This window comes from Muscardinus avellanarius (assembly GCF_963383645.1).
Source record: "Muscardinus avellanarius genome assembly, chromosome: X".
Classification (NCBI taxonomy): Eukaryota; Metazoa; Chordata; class Mammalia; order Rodentia; family Gliridae; genus Muscardinus; species Muscardinus avellanarius.
In genome coordinates, this window is record NC_137792.1 from 42,580,090 (window position 1) to 42,601,429 (window position 21,340).

At 38.7% G+C, this 21,340-nt stretch overlaps 1 protein-coding gene across 1 annotated transcript in view; it reads left to right on the top strand.

Annotated features, from left to right (window-relative positions):
- Positions 1 to 12,523: 12,523 nt before the first annotated feature.
- Positions 12,524 to 21,340, top strand: part of CCNB3 (cyclin B3) — a gene marked incomplete at both ends in the record, with an annotated part of 34,125 nt that continues 25,308 nt past the window's right edge. The window contains 2 exons of the mRNA XM_080718868.1: positions 12,524 to 12,625; positions 16,532 to 16,618. Coding sequence (XP_080574994.1) covers positions 12,524 to 12,625; positions 16,532 to 16,618 — 189 coding nt within the window. The remainder of the gene's footprint in view (positions 12,626 to 16,531; positions 16,619 to 21,340) is intronic.

The window sequence follows — 21,340 nt, forward strand, 5'->3', positions numbered from 1 at the left end:
GCTGGTACATGAGGATTGCAGATTCCAGACCAGCCTCTGCAATTTAGCGAAGCTCTCAGTAACTAGGGAGACCTTGTTGCAAAAGATGAGGGGTAACTAGGGTTGTAGCTGGGGGTAGAAAGAAGCCTCAGGGTTCAATCCCCAATACCACAAAATAAAAAGAATCAGACGCGCTGGCGAAAGCTTGTAAACTCAGTATTTTATTAGACTGACTCAGGAAGATTGCAGATTGGATACCAGCCTCAGCAATTGAGGGAGACTTCAGCAATCTAGACAGATCCTGTTTCATATAATCCAGGGAGTCTCTACCACTGAGATACATCCTGAGCCATTTTTTTTTTTTCATTTTGCACCAGGCTTGGTGGTGCACGCTTGTATTCCCAGTACTTGGGAGGCTGAGACAGGAGGATCCGGTTTCATGGACAGCCTCAGCTACTTTTTGGGGCCCTTTGCAACTTAGTGAGATCCTGTTTCAAAATAAAGAATAAAAAATAGGTCATGGGGTGTAGGTTGGAGGTCAAATGCCCCTGGGTTCCATCTCCAGACCCGCCAAAAAAAAAAAAAAATTAGGGCTGGGGCATAGCTCAGAGTTAGAATGCCCTTGAGATTTTTTTTTTGAGACGGGGTCTCTCTAAGTTGCTGAAGCTGGTTTTGAACTTGTAATCCTCCTGCCTCAGTCTCCAGAGAAGTTGGGATCACAGCATGCAGTGCCACATTTGGTCCCTGCTGATTTTTAACTGAATTATTTTAGCAGTTATTGAGACAGGGATATTAAAGTTTCTAACTATAAATATGGATTTGTCTATTAGGTTTTCTATATGTATTTTATAGTTCTTGGTTTGTACATGTAAATTTAGGATTATTATATCTTCTTAGTGAATTAGCACTTTTATCATTATGTAATGTTCTTCTCTATCCCTGATAAAATATTTTGCTCTGGTGTTACCTTATCTGGCATTAATATTACTCTGCTTTTAAAAATTAATTCATGCATCATATATATTTTCTACTTTTTATTTTCAAACCACTTACATTATTGCATATGAAATGAGTTTTTTGTTGATGGCAAACTGTTAGGATGTAGTTTAAATCTACTTTGCCAATCCTTGTCTTTTAATTGGTCTACTTAAATGATTTAATGTGATTCTTGATTTGTATGGCTTAAGTCTACCATTTTATTTTTGTTTTCAGATTATTTCTTGTGTAATTCATTTCTATGTTCTGCATTCCAGCCAGTTGCTTGAACATTCTTTAAAATTGAACTCAGATTTATCTATAGTGTTTTTGAGTGTTTCCTATGTATAGGTATTTTAGTGGTTTTTTATATATAGATTTATAATATACCTATATTATACCTAGATATACAATATATAATATATTAAAATATATACTTTATAACATCCTACTAGATATTGATATTTTCCCTGTTTGAGATGGCTATATAAACCTTTATTTAACTCTCTTTATAGTCTTCCATTTCTGTTTTTGTTTTAGACATTTCTCTATATACACTGAGAACCACAAAAGACAATATAATAATTTTTGCTATAACTTTCAAACATAATCAAGAATACACAGGATCAGAAGAAAAGCCTCAGCTACTTAGCTAGGCCCTTCGCAAGTCAATGCGACACTGTTTTAAAAATAAAAAAAAACCTAAAAAATAGAGTTGGGGGCATAGCTCAGAGGTACAGTGTCCCTGGGTTCTACCCCCAGTACCACACACAAACAAAAAATTAAAAGAAGAAAAGTCTATTGTACTTTTTCATATTTTTTTCTCTTTTTACTCTTCTTCTTGGTGTTTTAAGATTCTATTATCAGTTTTTCTATTTTGTAAATTTTCTAGGGTAGGTTTAGGGTAGGTTCATTGGTTTTCCATCATATGATAATGTCTGATTTTTCCTTTAACTCCTGAAAGATATTTTTTCCTGGATATAGATTTCTAAGTTGACAGATATTTTCTTTTTATTTCTAGAAAATAATATGTCACCTTATTTTGGCAGATTGGTTTCTGATGAGAAATCCATTTTTATTCATTTTTCCCCTCCTTTTAGAAAGGTTTCATTCCTTGCTACTTGCCAGGTTTTTCTTCTTTGTTGGTAATTTTCAGACATTTTATTTATTTATTTATTTATTTTGGAACTGGGAATTGAACTCAGGGTCATTCTACCTCAGCGGTACATCCTCAGTCCTATTTTTTTAGTCTTTATTTTGAAACAGGATCTCACTAAGTTGCAGAGGGCCTCAATGAGTAGCTAAGGCTAGCCTTGAACCTGCAATCTTTCTGTCTCAATCTCCCAAGTACTGGGATTACAAGCATGTGCCACTACACCCAGCTCAGATATTTTATTATGATGTGTTTTGTATGAATTTCTCTAGGTTTGGCTAGTTTGGATTTCATTTAACTTCTTGAATCTGTAGATATCTTTCCTCCCAATTGGGGGAATTTTAAACCTTCCTTTCTTTTTGTGTGTATGTGGTACTGGGGATTGAACCCAGGGGCATTCTATATCTGAGATATGCCCCTAGTCCTTCTTTTGTGGTACTCGGTATGGAACCGAGGGACTTTCTATCCCTGGCCTATACTCCCAGACCTATTTTTATATTTTATTTGGAAACAGGGTCTCATTAAATTGCAGAGAGCCTCACTAAGTAGCTGAGTCTGGCTTCGAACCTGTGTGATCCTCCTGTCTCAGCCTCCCAAGTACTGGGATTACAAGCGTGCGCCACCACACCTGGCTTTCCCCCTAGTCCTTTTTAATTTTTGTTTTGAAACAGGATCTTGCTAATTTGCTGAGAGTCTCACTACATTGCTGAGGCTATTTTCCAACCTGTGATCCTCCTATCTTAGCCTTCCAAATACTTAAAGTTGTACATCACCATACCTGGCTAAAACTTATTTATTGGGATAAATTTTATGGTAATTAGAATCTCTGGGTAGAAGGGTTCAAACATTTAAAATTCCATATGTTGTTTCCAATAACCTTTCCAAGGTTTATGGCAATTTTTATTTCCATGAACAGTGAACAAAAGTGTCTGTTTATATAATCCCTTACCAACAGAAGTTATTAAGCTATTAAACCTTTGTCAATATCCTAAGCATAAAAACCACTTTACTGTTTTAATATGCACTTATTTTTAGTAGTTAGACTTATTTTCATGTTTATTGACCATTTGTAGTTCTTCTCATATTTCTTCTCTCACTAAGTTGCTGAGGCTGTCCTGTATATAATCTCAACTACTAGTCTTTTTCTTTCTTTTTTTTTTGTGGTAGTGGGTTGAAACCCAGGGGCATTCTTCCTCTGAGCTACCCCCCCAGCCCCATTTTTATTCTTTGTTTTCAAACAGGGTCTCACTGAGTTGCAAAGGGCCTCACTAAGTACCCGGGGCTGTCTGGGAACCACCATTCTCCTGTCTCCGCTTCACAAATGCTGGGATTAAAAGTGTGCACCACCACGCCCGGCTTTGTCCTTTTTATATTAATCATAAAGTTCTCATTGTACAGTTTGGAATTTGTTCTCTTGTCATTTGTATTCTCAATATTTTTGACAATTTTTCATTAGATTTTTACTTTTTTTGGCCAAGCAGAATTTTTTAAATTTGCCACTAAAATTTTTTATACTGTTGAGAAAGGGCTTTTCCCCTGAAATTATAAAAATATTACTTTATATTTTGTTTCATATTTTGATGGTTTCATTTTTACATTTAAATCAAGGATCCATTTAGAATATCCATTTTCATGAAAAATTAGGTGGATAATAATAGATTTTTTAATCAATTTGAGGGGGAGGATACTGGGGATCTGAGCCTAGGAATATTCTACTTCTGAGTTGCACCCCTAGCCCTATTTTATTTTATTTTTGTAGTATTGGGGATTGAACCCAGAGGCATTCTACCTCTAAACTACATCCACAGCCCCATTTAAATTAAAAAAAAATTTTTGGAAGCAGGGTGTCATTAAGTTACTGACATCCTAAGTTGCTGAGGCTGGCTTCAAACCTGCAATCCTGTGTTAGTCTCCTGAATACTGAGATTACAGGAGTGCACCACTACACCTAGCTGTTTTTTATCAGTTTTAATATAAGGGTATAAGAGGAAGAGAAAGGATAGTTTATGAGAATGCTATATGCATCGAAAGAGGGAAGTATTGGAAAATGGTGGAGTCAAAGGTTGGTCTCTTCAAAGTGTTCTTTTTAGATGCTACTCAAAGAAAAGTTTAATTCAACTGAAGTCGGGTGTGGTGGTACATGCCTTTTATCCCAGTATTTGGGAGGCTGAGACAGCAGGATCACAGGTTTGAGGCCAGCCTCTGCAACTTAGCGAGAACCTCAGCAACGTCAATACGATTTTTTTTTGTGTGTGTGCTACTGGGGTCCCTGGAAACCCTTCTACCTCCGGGCTACACTCCCAGACCTATTTTATATTTTTATTTGGAAACAGGGTCTCTTAAGCTAGCGAGGCTGGCTTCGAACCGGCATGATCCTCCTGTCTCCGCCTCCCAAGCGCGGGGATTACAAGGGTACAACACCACACCTGGCTACTTCAATACTATTTTGAAATAAAATTTTAAAAAAGAGCTGGACATGATAGCCCACACTTGTATTCCCAGAATTTGGGAGGCTGAGACCAGGAGGATTGTGGTTCATGGACAGCCTCACCTACTTAGTGAAGCCCTTTGCAACTCAGTGAGACCCTGTTTCAAAATAAAGAATTTAAAAAATAGTGCTGAGCGTGTAGCTCGGAGGTAGAATGCCCCTGGGTTCCATCCTTAGTACCTCAAAAATATATAGAGAGAGACCTGGGGGGTTCAGCTTAGAGGTAGAATAACCCTGAGTTCAAGCCCCAGTACCAAAAATAATTGGAAAAATCACAACTTTTACTCAATAACATTTCTGATTTATGAAAAGCTAGGAACAAATAGGAAAAATGAAATGACTTCTTTTGTGATTTTTGTGTTGCTGTTGATTGGTGAATGGACTCTTCCCTCCCTTTACTTTTTTGTGGTATTACAGATTGAACCCAGGGGCATTCTACCCCTGGACTACACTCCTAGTCCTATTTTTATTTTGAAACAAGGTTTGGCTAAGTTGATGAGTCTTACTTCTTGCTGAGGCTGTCCTTGAACCTGTGATCTTGCTGTCTCAGCCTTAAGTACTGGGGTTACAAGTGTTGCACCACCATGCCTGGCTCTTTGTTTCCTTTACTAATGAAGTCTTATAGTGACTAGTATTAACATTATATTGCCTTTTTAGTGCATCCTGGTGGGACACTTGTCTACAATGGTGACCCTTACAGGAAGGTACACATTTACTTAGTTAACAAATATATTCCAATTATATAACAAGAAGGCAGTTATGGAGGTCCTGGTTATGTGTTTGGTGTCTGGAATCAGACTTCTTAGGTTTAAATCTCAAGCTGATTGCTTGCTGGCTGTGTGATCTTGGGAAAGTTACTAAGTTTTTCTATGTTTCACATTCATCACCTGCAAAATGGGGATATTAACATCTCATAAGATTGTTGTGTTAGAATAGTATCAAATTTTTGCTAAGCAATTGATAAATGTGAGCTGTCAGTGCTAATTATTGGTTACAGAGCACAATATACATGGCCTTTGCCATTATGAACCTCACATTCTTGAGTAAGATAGGTATAAAAAATTATGAATAAGCCAGGCTTGGTGGCACATGCTTGTAATCCCAGTACTTGGGAGACTGAGATAGGAGGATCACAGGTTTAAAGCCAGTTTTGGCAACTTAGTGAGGCCCTCCACAACTTAGTGAGATGCTGTTTCAAAACAAAAAATAAAAAATAGGGTTGGGAGTGTAGCTTGGAGGTATAATGCCCTTGGGTTCAATCTCTAGTACTGAGATAAATAACTATATAAATGATTAATTATGAACAGTAATAATTACTCCAAAAAGGGCAAAGGATTGAGCCTCTTTTAGATAACATGGTCAGGGAAGAAGATGAAATTGAACCGTGAGAAAAAGCTAGCAAATTAAAAAAAAATGGAGAAAAGACTATCTAGGCAGCAGGAACATCATGCGCAAAGTTCCCAAGGAGAGGGAATCTGGTATATTCAAAGCTTTCAAAGAAGCCGTTATAGCTGAAGTGAAGTGAATGAGAAAAGGGATGGTGTGAGATGAGGCTGATGTGGCAGGACAGATCTTGTGAATCAGAGTAAGAAGTTTGGATTTAAAGTTCTATAGGAAACTAATGGAGCAATAAAAGTACATACTATTTTTCTTTTTCTCAAAGGTTGTATAAGAGAAGGGTAATACTAGAAAGGAGGAAAACAGATTGGATTTCTTTTTAATACTAAGGATGGAACTAAGGGGCTCTCTACCACTGAGCTACACCCCCAACACTTTTTATTTTTATTTATTTATTTATTTTAGACAGGGTCTCATCAAATTGCTCAGGTTGGCCTTCAATTTACAATCCTCATGCCTCAGCCCCTAGAAGTCACTGGGATTATAGGCATGTGCCACAGTGCCTGGCTATTTTTTATTGTGAAACAGGGTCTCAATAAGTTGCAGAGGCTGGCCTGGATTTTTACAATCCTCCTGTCTCAGCCTTCCAGGTACTGGGATTACAGTCATGCACCACAGTGCTGGGCTACCTTGGAGGTTCTTGACAGCTGATTGAGAGATTAGGTGGCAGTGGAGGTGAAAAGAAGTGGATTGACATAATAATTTTCAAGGTAGAATCAACAGGCTTGGTGAAGGATTGGCTATAGGAGGGTAAGGTGATAGAGATGAGTTTGAATCAATGTTGATCTTGTTTAATGACTTGAATAACCAATTAGGTATGATTTAATTTCTGAATTAAGGACATTGGAGAGCAGCTCAGGTTTTGGAGGAGCATTGATAATTAAGAATTCTGTTGTGAATGTTGTTTGAAGTGTCTAATAGATATCCCAAAGATGTCATTTGGATTTGAGTCTGGAGTTTAGGGCCTACTTTTCGATGTTATTTTAAAGTCATGGATTTGGATGGGATAGCCCAGGAAAATTTTAAAAACGAAGAGGGCTTTGGATCATGCAAGTTTCTGTAATGTAGAAGTTATGAGAGACTAAAAGGAAAATGGGCTTATAATAAATTTAGGGGTGTGGTTCAGCAGGAGAGTACTTGTATATGTAGGAAGGCCTAGATGTGTCCCTAAAATCTCCATTTTCTCTGCGGCCTCCTCAGAGGATAGGGTAGGGTTATAAATTGTGTAAGACAGACACACACAAACAGACACATTTTCTAGTTCTTGGCACAAAGCAGATGCTCAGTCAATATGTTAAACAATTGAATCAATGTATAAATGAAATATACAAGAACATCTGGGTTGTAGTAGCAGCTCTGCCACAATGTATCTTGTGATATTGGGCAGTTAGTAAGTTACAATTTTGTCTCAGTATTAATGGCTATAATGAAAATACCTATCTTTTTGGCCAGGATTTATTTATTTATTTATTTATTTATTTATTTATTTATGGTGGTACTGGGGATAGAACCCAGAGGCTTTTTATCTTCGGGATATACTCCAAGACCTATTTTTATATTTTATTTGGAAACAGGGTCTCACTAAGTTGCTGAGAGCCTCACTAAGTAGCTGAGGCTGGTGATCCTCCTGTTTCACCCTCCCAAGCACGGGGATTACAAGTGTGTGCCACCACGCCCGGCTTTCGCCCGGATTTAAAGTAATGTAAAAATCATGGTCATAAGCATAGAGCTAGTGCTGAATTAATCTTAACTTCCATTAGCTTCCTGCACTTCAAGTGCTTATTCATAAAAAGGGGCAATAACTTCTGCCGTGTTTCCTTCACAAGGCCATTTATAAAACGTGCAGAAGTTAGTGGTTGACTCTGCAAGGGGTTATTAATATTAATGTTTTAGTTGGTCTGAAACTACATTATTCAGCTGCTCTTCTCTCTCCATCCTCCAGGAATATTTAAATGATAACTTGTAGAGAGAACTATTACTCCAGGCTTCTCAGTTTAGGCTTATACTCGAAATTACGCCCCAACGCGAGATCTTTTAGCCTAGGAGTTCAATTTCAAAATACCCAGCCCTGCCTTGCCAGGGGAGTGTCGTTGCTGTGCACGCTGATTGGTTCCCTGCTGGCCAATCACTACTGCACTTCCTCTTTGGTTTGTAGTTTTCAAAATCTGCTGGGTCAAACCGAAAGAGTACTGGCCAAGTAGAAAAGGCCTCAGGTTGGGACAGCACGGTTCTCGGTTCATTTCTCTGTCCTTTCCTCGTCTGCTGGTGCATCGTGGTCTTTCCTGTTCTGTTCTCAATTTTGGGGTGAGGTAGGAGTCTTTCGGCTTGTACTGCGAGCTTGAGCGTCTGACTCGTCTTCTGCCTGTTGGCCCTTGGGCGTCACTTCAGCCCGTTGGTTTTTGCTGTCTTTTCTTGCCGCGATGTGAAGCGTCCTTGGTAGGAAACCTTTGGCTCCTTCTCTCTTCAACAGCAGTCCGCGGAATGCACCCAGTACAAGTTTGGACAGGGAGTGTGTATTTTGGGAGTAGGATGCCAAAGCAAATGACACTGGGTCCCACTTTTAGTAGGAGTGGCAGATACACGTGCCTAAATCAGAATATTTTATAAAACTTTTTCAGAAGTGAAAGTATGCAGGATCAATTTCAATCACAAGTGATATGGGGTTGGATTCATTTTAAAGGCATATGCTACTTTAAAGACGTCTTTTGAACTGTAAGTTGAAGGATATGAAGGGAGAATTGTAAATGCATCCTCTCTTATTCCTCTTAACCCCACCAGCTCTCTTCTATCCTGCCACCAACATCCTTCAGCTCTTTCCACTATCTTGTGCTATGGTCCCCTTAAAATTTAGCGGTGCCTCTTAAAGTATATAGAAATCACCTGGGGAGAGTGTTAATTTGAGATTTGGATTTGTAAGCTTAGCTTGGGGCCTAAGCTTTTTAAATTGCTAATAAGCTCCCATGTGGTGCTAATGTTACATACCATTTGAATAAGAAGGAGGCTTTAGTGCCAGTGCCTCATTGTATTTGGTTAGGAAAACTGAGGTCCAGATTGCCCATTGTCACCCAGCCTGTTGGGGGCAGTTTCAGAACTACACCAAGGCATCTTCCCTAGACTGACGCTGCTTTCATTGAAACCATGCTGTGTTCTCTCTCCAGTTCCTTGTTGTATGTAACTTGCCTTTATAAATAAATTACGTTTGTATTCCTTCCTTAGTTTAGATGATTTTGGTCAGCTTCACTTTGCTGCCACTGTGTGAGTTTCAGCACGAGCCCTAGGATGCCCAGTGGAGTCTCCCACAGTTATCAATTGTGTATGCAGGGGAGGTGGAAATTTTGAAAAGAGGAAAGGATTCTAATTTTTTTGTTCAAGCAAGGCTCAGGATTTTGTAGGTGATGTAGGTAGGTCTAGGGTATTCTTTATATAAAAGAATGTTTTTGGTGATGTATTATGCCCCCTCATCCCATATCAGCAGGGAAATTAGCTTATTGGCCAGGGTGTGCATCCCCCCCAAAGTGTGTGAGTGTTCAGGATAATGGATGTGGAATATGATCACCATCCACATTTCCTTATTTTCTCTGAGGTTCAGTTAGTCTGTAATGTTATGAACAAAGAGTTTTGTAGCCTCTTAATTCTAGATTTCTTTTTTCCCTTTGAAAAGTAAAGGTTTTAGAGCATGAGTCTTTTGTTATTCATAAAAATGGTATGAGCTATGGATATTAACAGTATTGTGTAAGTGGTTTTCATAATAGTGCATTTAAAGGTGGGTGCACCCAATTTTTCCTGGCTGAATTTTGAAGGAGTTTTGAATTCAGCTTGGCTGAATTTTGAGGGATTAGATGGAAAATAGGTTTGTATCTGAGAGAAGAGGAGATTAAGAGAAACCATTTAATTTAGTGCTTACCATGCACCCCCCTTTTTTTCAGATCTGGGGATGGAACCCAGGGGCATTTGACCTCCGAGCTATACCCCCTGCCCTATTTTTTATTCTTTATTTTGAAACAGGGTCTCACTAAGTTGCAGAGGGCTTCACTAAGTAGCTGAGGCTGTCTGCAAACCACGATCCTCAGGTCTCAGCCTCCTGAATGCTGGGATTACAAGCGTGTGCCACCACACCTGGTTCCATGCATGCTTTTTACATACAGATTTATATTTGAGCTCCATGATTCCTCTTTAAGTGGTGTTCTAGTTATCTTGAAAATGAGGAAGCAGAGGCCCAGAGATGTTAAATTACCTGATTTTGAAACTCAATTCCTCAGACTTTAAACTCTGTGCCCACTGTAACTTCCTTCACTACATCACTCCATTTTTGGGAATGTTTTTGGGTGTGATCTGAGAGACTTTGTGGTATTTTAGAAAGAACAGTGGGAGGAGCTGGGTAGTCTGCTGCTTAATAGTTTGTCTGGGTAGTAAATCACTTAACTCACTCGGTGCTATGAAATATACCTGCTCCTTAAAAAGTGTAGGCATACTTGTATTGGCCTTTCCTCATCTATATCCAAAGTAAAAACCTGATCAGCCTTTCTACTTTCTTAAGCTTCCCCTCAAGCTACAATCTTCTGTTTCCCTTCCTAACCAGCCTGGCCTTAGTCTATCTTTTCAGCTCCATTCTGTTCCTTCCCCCAACATATTCTTTATGCTCCATACTCCAGAGGAGTTGGCCTCATGTCCTATTTCTTTGCCTGAAAGTTTCCCTGTCTACTTGAGAACCTCTTTGTCATTTACGTCCAGATCAAATGTTACCTTTCCTATGAAACCTTCCTCCATTTCTGACTTTCAATTTATAGTACTGTCATACTTCAGGCTGCTACAACAAAATGCCACAGACTAGGTGTCTTAAAGAATAAACATTTATTTCTCACATTTCTTTTTGTTGTGTTTTTTTGCAGTACTAGGGATCAAACCCAAGGTCTCACACATGCTTGGTAAGTGCTCTTCTACTGAGCTATGTCCTCATCCTTATTTCTCACAGTTCTGGAGGCTGGGAAGTCCAAAATCAAGGCAACAGAGAATTTGGAATCGGGTGAAGAGCCATTTTCTGGTTCATAGATGACCATCTTTTTTGTTGTGTCTTCACATGGCAGAAAGGGGCAAGAGAGCTTTATGAGGTTTCTTATAATGGTATTAATACCATTCCTGAGGGTTCTGCCCTTTTTAACCTTATCACTTCCCAAAGGTCCCATCTCTTAATACCATCAAGTTGGGGGATAGAATATCAACATGTGAACTTGGGAGGAACATAAAGATTTAGTCCCAAACAAGAATCTGTCCTTATTAATGTTTATGTTAATGTTAGTCTATGCTTGTAAATATTTCTAGGATAAGGTGCATGATTTATTTATGTTTGTATCTCTTACCTAAAGCATCTGTTACATAATGCTAAGATTGTTATATTGCCTTTAGTTATATTGTCTTTTGTTTTGTTTTGTTTTTTGGTGGTACTGGGGTTCCTGGAAACCCTTCTACCTCTGGGCTACACTCCCAGACCTATTTTTATACTTTTTTTAAATTTGGAAACAGGGTCTCTTAAGCCAGCGTGGCTGGCTTCAAAACTGCGCCATCTTTCTGTCTCCGTCTCCCAAGCGCGGCGATTACAAACCTGCGCCACCACGCCCGGCTTTAGTACGGTTGTTAAGGGAATCCTGTTTGTCAAATGAACTGGGAAATTGGAAGTAGGTGGGGTTAGAAGGGCAGAAAGGTACCCTTGTGTATCAAAAAAATAGTGGTAATGTATTTGCTTATAAGACACATATGCATATTTTATTGAGGACTTACAAAATAAAAGAACCCTCAAGAATATGAAATGGTGTCCCTCACTGAGATGTGCAAAGGTAGGATTCCCCAAAGGGCTGTAATGTGTTAAATTCTTACAGGAAATGCTTTTCAGTAATTTAATTTCTCCTGTTGTTATTGCATCTTTTGAAGTTTTTTCTTACCAGGTATCTAGAATTGGATTATAGTTTCTTCTGACTGAACACAGCCTTTGACTGCCACCTGGCTTCTCATACATAATATGCATGTGCACGTGTAGTCATTCTCTTGTCTTCTGTGTAGTGTCATTATAATCTCCATACCATATGATGTTTGATAATTTTCAATTGAAAACTCTCACATGATTTATGTCCAGTGTTCCTAAGCCTAAAATAGTGGGTAAACCACAAAGTGGTTATAGAGAGGGAAGCACTGTTTTTTTGTTTGTTTGTTTGTTTGTTTTTTTTTTACATAGAGTATCTCACTGAATTTGAACAATACAGTATAGAGGTAGGTATTTTTATTTTCATTTTGCACATGTTATAACTGAAGTCCAGGGAGTTTGCCCAAGTCATTTCCCCAAGTTTTATTGTAATAAACCAGGATTTGAAAGCAAATCTACCAATTTCAAAGTATGTTTTCTCCTAGAGAAGCTATAGAGAGATTGAGTTTTCTCAAGAGTTTCCAAACAATTCTGTGATGTTTCTGGTGAAATGGTGTTTAAAAGAGTTTCTTTCTGAATTTAGCTCTGCTTTGGATGAGACACTACTGAATCTAAGATGCCGCTGCCACTACAATCCAAAAGTGCCAAACCTGAGACTAAAACTAGGAAACATCAGTCCTCCAGAATTGGATACGGTGATTATAACTCACCCAACAAGGTTAGAACAAACTGTCTTTTTTAATAAGTCCTCATATCACCTCTTTCTATGTTGATGTAGGACCTATCCTTCTGAGTCTTTTAGAATATGTCTGGATTATCTGGGCATGGTGGCACAAGCTTGTAATCCCAGCACTTGGAAGGCTGAGACAGGAAGATGGTGCATGTTCAAAGCCAGCCTCAGCTACTCAGTAAGGCTCTCAGCAACTTAGTGAGACCCTGTTTCCAAATAAAATATAAAATAGGTCTGGGAGTATAGCCTGGGGGTTAGAATACCCCTGGGTTCTATCCCAGTACAAATAAATAAATAAATAAATAAATAGACAGACAGACAAAAGAATAGAATATGTTTGGATGAATATAAGAAAGTGGGGAGGAGGAGGCAGCCCTAGTACTTGAATACCAATAAATTAGGACTTGGGGAGAAAATAAGAACTGCTCTTTTTCATAAGAACTCTTTTTAAGAAGAAAATGAGAATATATTTTTTCATAAATGCATTTTCACATGAAGGTCACTGCCTCACAACTTTAAAAACTAAATAATACTTAGTCCTCATTGGTATACTCTTACTTTGTCTGAGATGCTCCAAGCATTTTGCCAGGAGTCTGTATATCCTGGGGAGAGTATGAAGGTAATGTCAGTAATTGTATTATCATGCATTTTACAGATATGAGTTGAATATTTCTAATTTAAAAATCCAAAATCTAAAATGCTCCAAAGTTTGAAACATTTTGAACATCAACCTGACATCAGTAGAAATTTCCACACCAGATCTCAGTGCATCTGCATTTGACTCAGTTGCAGTCAAATGCAGAAGCACTGAAAATACTATACAAACTTCATACACTTATATAACATATATATGAAACAAATGAATTTAATGTTTAAATGTTGGTACTAGCCTGAAGATATATCCTTATGTATATATAAATACTCTAAAATCTGGGGGGAAAAACAGACCCAAGTCCAAAACACTTGTAGTCTCAAGCATTTCAGATAAGTGATACTCAACCTGTATAAAAGTTCAAGAATGTGGGCACATTTTAACTCTGACGTTTTGACCTTGTGGATCACTTGACCATATTAATTTGGCCTGGTAGGTTCTATGTTCATCATAATATATATTTTTTATTTTTATTTATTTATTTTTGGTGGTACTGGGGGTGGAACCCAGAGGCTTTCTATCTCCGGGCTATACTCCCAGACCCATTTTGTATTTTATTTGGAAACAGGGTCTCACTAAGTTGCTGAGAGCCTCACTAAGTAGTTGAACCTGTGCGATCCTCCTGTCTCAGCCTCCCAAGCGCGGGGATTACAAGCGTGCGCCACCACACCCAGCAATATATATATATATATATATATATATATATATATATATATATATATATTGGCTCTGGGGATGGAACCCAGAGGCATTTGACCTCTGAGCTACACCCCCTGCCCAATTTTTTATTCTTTATTTTGAAACAGGGTCTCACTGAGTTGCAGAGGGCCTCACTAAGTAGCTGAGGCTGTCTGCAAACCACGATCCTTCTGTCTCAGCCTCCCAAATGCTGGGATTACAAGCGTGCGCCACCATGCCTGGCTTATCATATATATTTTAATCAGAATTATAATACTCATGAGTTGTCATCAAAAGCATATTTCCCGTAGCAAAAATGATTGAACCAATTTAATTTACTTGATTGTTTTTCTCTTAGTATGGATAAATATTTCTAATAATTTTTATTTTTTTACTAAAATTATTTTCATGGAGGATTATATTTTTTTCAAGTTTTTGTCCCTGTCAATTTTTCTGATTAGAGTTCTGCCGTTGCAAATTTTTTGTGGCAATTTTTTTTTTTTTTCCTTTTTGTAGTACTGGGGATGGAACCCAGGGGCATTCTAGCTCTGAGCTACAACTTCAGCCCTTTTATGTCTTTGTTTTGAAACAGGTTCACACTGGGTTGCTGAAAGCCTCATTATGTTACTGAGGCTGTCCTCAAATCTGTGATTCTCCTGTCTCAGCCTCCACCATGCCTGGCTTCACATACAATGCTCTTGGAACATATTTAAATAATAATGATGGTGCATGCTTGTAATCCCAGCATTTTGGAGGCTGAGGCAGGACGATCATGGTTTGCGGACAGCCTCAGTTACTTAATGAGGCCATTTGCAACCCAGTGGGACACTGTTCCAAAATAAAGAAAAAAAATAGGGCGGAGGGTGCAACTCAGGGGTAGAATGCCTCTGGGTTTCATCCCCAGTAACACAAAATAAAACAAAACAACAAACAAACAACAAACAAACCTGAAAAATAATAACAATTAAAGATAATGCTGGATTACCAAACTCTTTCTTTAAAACACAAAATTTTTCATATGTTTATAATCATATCATACGATATATTCTATTTCTGTCCATTTAGAGTTTGTACAACTTTTTTACAATAAACTTTAATAGGTACATTGTAATTCTACATCATAGTGAAGTTCAAAGTGACACAAACATACATGCACACAGCACTTGGTGTCTGTCCTTCTGTATCCTTCCTCTCCCTTCTCCTTGTAATAAGATTGGTAGTGATACCTTCATATATGGACATACAATTATTTGAACTGTTTCCCTCCTCAAGCCTTCTTTTCCCTCTATCCCCAATCCTCTTCTAATGGTCTCTCTGCTCATTTATCTAAAGTCTTTTTTGTTTTCTATATTCCCAATTTTTTATTTTTTGGTGGTACTAGGGGTGGAACCCAGAGGCTTTCTACCTCCAGACTATACTCCTAGACCTTTTTTATATTTTATCTGGAAATAGGGTCTCACTAAGTTGCTGAAAGCCTCACTAAGTAGCTGAGGCTGGCTTCGAACCTGTGCGATCCTCCTATCTCGGACTCCCAAGTGCGGGGATTACAAGCGTGCGCCACCACGCCCGGCTTGTTTTCTTTTCTTTTCTTTCTTTTTTTTTTTTTCTTTGGTGGTACTGGGGTTTCTGGAAGCCCTTCTACCTCCGGGCTACACTCCCAGACCTATTTTTACATTTTTATTTGGAAACAGGGTCTCCTAAGCCAGTGTGCGTGGCTGGCTTCAAACCTGCGTAATCCTCCTGTCTCTGCCTCCCAAGCACGGGGATTAAAAGCGTGCGCCAACACGCCTGGCCCTTGTTTTCTATATTCTTTCTGGCATCTACACGAGAGAAGACATATGAGCCTTGACTTTTTGAGACTGCTTGATCTCACTCAGAATAATACTCTCTACTTCCATTTTTCTTGCAGATGACATATAATTTTGTTCTTCTTTATGGCTGAGTAAGATTCCATAGTGTATATATACCTTATTTTCTTTATCACTTTGTCTGTTGATAGACTCCTAGAAAATGCAATCTCCTTTTTTAATCCTTAAGCACTCTAAGTTATCATTTCAGTGTTACTGATAAGAAAAATTGAGGCTTAGAGAGTGTCTTGTCTAAGATAAAGTTTGTAAAGAGCTGGCTCTGGACTAGGATCTCAGTACATATAATTGTCATTATTGAAAATATCTTAAAATAGCTATTTCAACATAAGAGACTTAAATATTTGTTAAATGTTTGAAAAGACTTACCTGAAGGAGGCACTCATATTAATGGAATGACTGGGAGTGGTGGTGGCGGTTAATCTTGGATAGGATAAACATGAGAGGAAAAACTAACTTCACCAGGCTATTCTGCTCATTCTAAGAGTTACACTGTAGGTCACTTTGTCTCCTCACAGTCTTGTCCCAACTGTCAGTGACTATCACCTTTAGGGACTGTAAGCATTTCTGAGGATGGAGTTTATTATATGTGTTCCCTATCGCTTGGACATGTTAGACTTTCCTCAAGCACTGAAGATGACCTGAAGTTCCCGAAGGGACTGGTCACAATTGGATTGTTCGCCTCTTTTACTTTTTCAGTGTGATGACCATCACCAAGCAAACACATCTCCAGTTTCACTTCAGGGAACAATCAGAACAAGATCAGTTTTTGAAGACCTTACCAACGTAAGTATGCTAATTGAATTCTTTGCTAGGGTTTTGTGCAAGCCTTAGCAAAAACCCTTTCTTAATGTTTTTTTGTTTTGAAACAGAGTCTTGCTAGGTTGCTGAAAGTCTTAGTACTTGCTGAAGCTGTCTTTGAACCTGTGATCCTCTTGTCTCAGCCTTCCAAATACTGGCATTACAGGTGTGCACAGCTATGCCTGGCTACAACAAACATTCTTATAGCCCTTTATCTAGATTATGTATTGTTAATATTTTATCCCTTTACCTGAACTACTTCAATGTGTGTTAATTAATTAATTTATTTATTTATTGTGGTACTGGAGATTGAAACCAGGAGCATTCTACCTCTGAGTAACACCCCTAGCCCTATTTTAGTTTTACTTTGAAACAGAATCTCCCTAGGTTGATGGGAGTCTCAGTACTTTCCCAGACTGTCCTCAAACTTGCGATCCTCCTGTCTCAGCCTCCCCACCCCTATTTTTTATTCCTTTATTTTGAAACAGGGTCTCACTGAGTTGCAGAGGGCCTCACTAAGTAGCTGAGGCTGTCTGCGAACTGAGATCCTCCTGTCTCAGCCTCCCGAATGCTGGGGTTACAAGTGTGCACCACCACACCTGGCTCCAGTTGTGTCGATTGAACTTACCATGTCATTTTCTCCCTTCAGTAGAGAACTTACCATATAATTTTCTCCCTTCAGTAGAGAATCCACTCTAGTAACAGGTATTGCATTTACTTGCCCTTTCTTTTAGCTTATTTATCTGGAACATTTCCATGGCCTATTTTTTGTTCTGTTTTTTTTTTATTTTATTTTATTGGTGCACTGTATTCATACATCATAGTGGGATACAAACTTTTGTAGACATACATGCACACATCGCCCAGTCAGCCCCCACCCGATCCCCACCCCATTCTCTCCCCATCCCTCCCTCCCATGCTTGGCTTAGTGGTTGACATCTAGTATTATAGCAATTTATCCAAAATTAAAAATGATAATCTCACATAACAGTTTCATTTGTCTGATACCAAGCTTTTGATGACTTAAAGATAACATTTCAATATTTCTTTTTGCTTTCTTTCTTACCAGAGAATATTTTTTTCTTTTTTTTAGGTGAAACTATCATATATTTATTTTCAGAAAAAAATCTATCCTGATATGGAATATGGACTCTAGATACCCAAAACAATCTCGAAGCAAAAACAAAGATAGAAGATGTATATTTTCTGATTTCAAACCATATAAAGCTACAATAATTGAAACAGTGTAGTACTGTTCTAAAGGCAGATATATAGACCATTGGAGTTAAATACAAGCCTAGAGCTAACTTCTTCCCTATATTGTCAAGTTATTTTTGACAAGGTTTCCACGAAGATTTGGTGGTGGAAATAATAATCTTTTAACTAAATATTGTTGAAAAATAATAATTACATGGAAAAGAAAAAAATTGGACCCTTACCTAATCCCACATACAAGTATTAACTCAAACTAGATAAAAGACCTAAATATAAATCTTAAGACTATAAACTTTTAGGAGAAAATCTGGGTCATAAAACCTCACAACATTGAAATTGGCAGTGATTTCTTGGATATGATTTCAATGGCACAGGCAACAGAAGAATATACAAACTCCCTAAAAAATAAAAGAAAATATTGTATATCCAAAGACAATGTAAACAGAGTTAAAAGTTACTAATAGAATTGGATAAAATATTTCCAAATGCTATATCTGAAGGTATATTAATATTCCAACTAGAAATCCTAAAAATTAACAACAATAAAGGCAAACAATACAATTTAGAGATAGGTAAAAGACTAACATAAATAATGAATCTCCACAGATAACCAATCTTAGTTGTCTGTTGGATGGAAACTCTTGTTTCTCTGGTTCTGGTGAGTGTTACCTATTTCTTCTTTGTAGTTAATCTCTTTGAGTATTTTCTCTAGCGCTGGTTTTGAAGACATAAATTCCTTCAGTTTCTGTTTGTCATGGAAGCTTCTTATTTCTCCATCTAATTTGATAGAAAGTTTTGCTGGATAGGAAATTTTTGGCTGGAAGTTGTTTTCTTTCAGAGTTTGGAATATGTTACTCCAAGCCCTTCTGGCTCTCATGACTTGGTTTGGGAAGTCTGGAGTGATTCTAATTGGTTTGCCTCTGAATGTCACTTGGCCCTTTGTTTTTGTTGCCTTTAAGATTCTCTGCTTGGCTTCCACATTGGTCATTTTGACAATTATATGGCGTGGGGATCCTCTTCTCGGATCCTGTCTAAAGGGAGTTCTATAAGTTTCCTGAATCTGTGTATCAACCTCTTGCTCTATATTTGGAAAATTTTCTGCTATTACTTCCTTGAAGAGATTGTTGATCCCTTTGGTATCACTTTCTTTTCCCTCCTCTATTCCAATTATTCTTAGGTTAGCTCTCTTAAGATGGGCCCATATTTCTTCAATGTCAGATTCCTGCTGTTGGATATCTTTTTCTAGATTAGAAACTATGCATTCATTTTTGGATTGCTCATCTTCTAAGAGCGAGATTCTGTTCTCCATGTGGTCTAATCGGTTGTTTGTGCTTTGAATTGAGGCCTTTACTTCATTAATTGCATCCTTTATCTCTTTTTGGCTCTCTCTGAGTTCTTTTCGAAGCACCTCTATTATTTCTACAGTTATTTTCCTGATTTGATCTTCTAGAAATCTCTGATTTTCTGTTTTATCAGGTTCTGATGTTGTGGGGTTGTGCACATTCATTACTTCAGTGTTATTCCTCTTTCCCATGATTTCGGAGGTTTGTGCCTTCTCTGGGTTCTTCCCTTGGGTCACTATGGCTTCACTTAAGGTGCTCTGGATCTCGAGTCTGTATTATCTCAGACCCTACTACTCCTTTACTGGGTTGTATCACAGAGTCTCCGACCCAGGGAGTCGATAGAGGCTGCTTTAAACTATGGGGGGTGCCAGGTTGCACGCTCTCCTATGGTGTGATATCTCTGCCACCACCACTCCCTCACTGGGTCAAGTCCCAGGAGGCACAATACTGGGATTTCTCCTCTGTGGCCCGCAATTTGACTCACTGTTCTTGAGTACGTAGATGTAGCTGTACTGGACTCGGTGAATTCACTGCTGCTGCCGCCGCCGGTGGCAATATGGCGCCTCTCCCACGCCCTCGGCCATGAGGCTGGCGTATTTTTTCTTCTCTGGTTTTGATTTCCACTCTGAATCCCTGCAGCGTGTGCTGAGCTCAGCCACTGGGAGCTTTAAATGCTGTCTGCACCGAAAGATCCCGCCTGGCTGTTCCGCATCGGCTCACCTCGGCTTGCTGTGGCCGTCCGCTGAGTTCGCCGCTGCCGCCGGCAGTATGGCGCTGCTGCCGCGTCCTCGGGCGCGTGTGTCTCCTCTGTGGCCCTGAGCTCTGTTCTCAGTCCGCTTTCTCTCTGGAGCCTGGTGGTTTTTTTGTTTTTCTGTTGATGGTGTTTTCTGGCTATGAAAGGCGCTGGTTTTGTGGTAATGGAGATTGGTTGTTAGCGGGACTCTTAAGCCCCGCTTTTCTCGGTCGCCATCTTCCCGGAAGTCCCTGTTTTGTTTTTTAACAACATTAGCATTCTTGAGGGATATAGTCATGCCCAACTCCCCCATTTTTAAAATAGAGTAGTTCTCATTTTGTATTTTTCTGATTTTTTTTCTTGTGATTAGATTAATGTTATATGTTCTTGGCTGGAATACTGTGTAGCTAATGTATTGTCCTCCTCGCAAAAGATCACATCTGGAGGTACACAGTGTCATTTGGATCAGAACTGCTAATAGTATTTTTTCTTTTGGCAGTACCAAGGATTGAACCCAGGGACATTCTGCCAGTGAGCTACATTTCCTGTCATTTTTATTTATTTATTTTTTTGAGACAGGGCATCACTAAGTTGCTCAGGATCACCTCGAACTTGTGATCCTCCTACCTTAGCCTCCTAAATAGTTGAGACTATAGGTGTGCACCACTGTGCCTGGCTGATAATGTTGACTACTTGGTCAAGCTGTTGCCTAGCTTCTCTTCTGTTACTATTTATATTTACCTCTTGTAACTAATAAGTGGTTTATAGGACATACTCTTTTTTTTTTAGGGTCTGGGGATGGAACCCAGGGGCATTTGACCTCCGAGCTACACCCCTGCCCTATTTTTTTATTCTTATTTTGAAACCGGATCTCACTGAGTTGCAGAGGGCCTCACTAAGTAGCTGAGGCTGGCCGCGAACCACGATCCTCTGGTCTCAGCCTCCCGAATGCCAGGATTACAAGTGTGCGCCACCACGCCCGGCTTTAGGACATACTCTTGAAAGCTTGCAAATAACCTATAATTAATCAAAATGTCCCTTAGATTTATCATCCATTGATGGTTTTCACATATTCAGTCTATATTATGACTTCTCAACTCCAGCACTCACTCCCCATTTATCAGTTTTGTCTAGATATTCTACTATAAGCACACACCTTCCTTTCTCTTTTTATTATTGGTATGGCCTCACTAACTCCTTTGTTTTCAGTTATTCATTGTTCACTGTTTACATTTTATTTTAGTGTTTGAATCATCCCAGATTTATCGAACAGGAGCCCTTCAATATGACTTACTGTGTCCTTGTGAAATAATTTTTTTGAGAATTTTTCCTTCCAACTTAAAAAGATGTTCTAGTCTAATCTTATACCTAATTCTCCTCTGCCATGTAGTCACCACTTCTCCAAAGAGTTTTGGT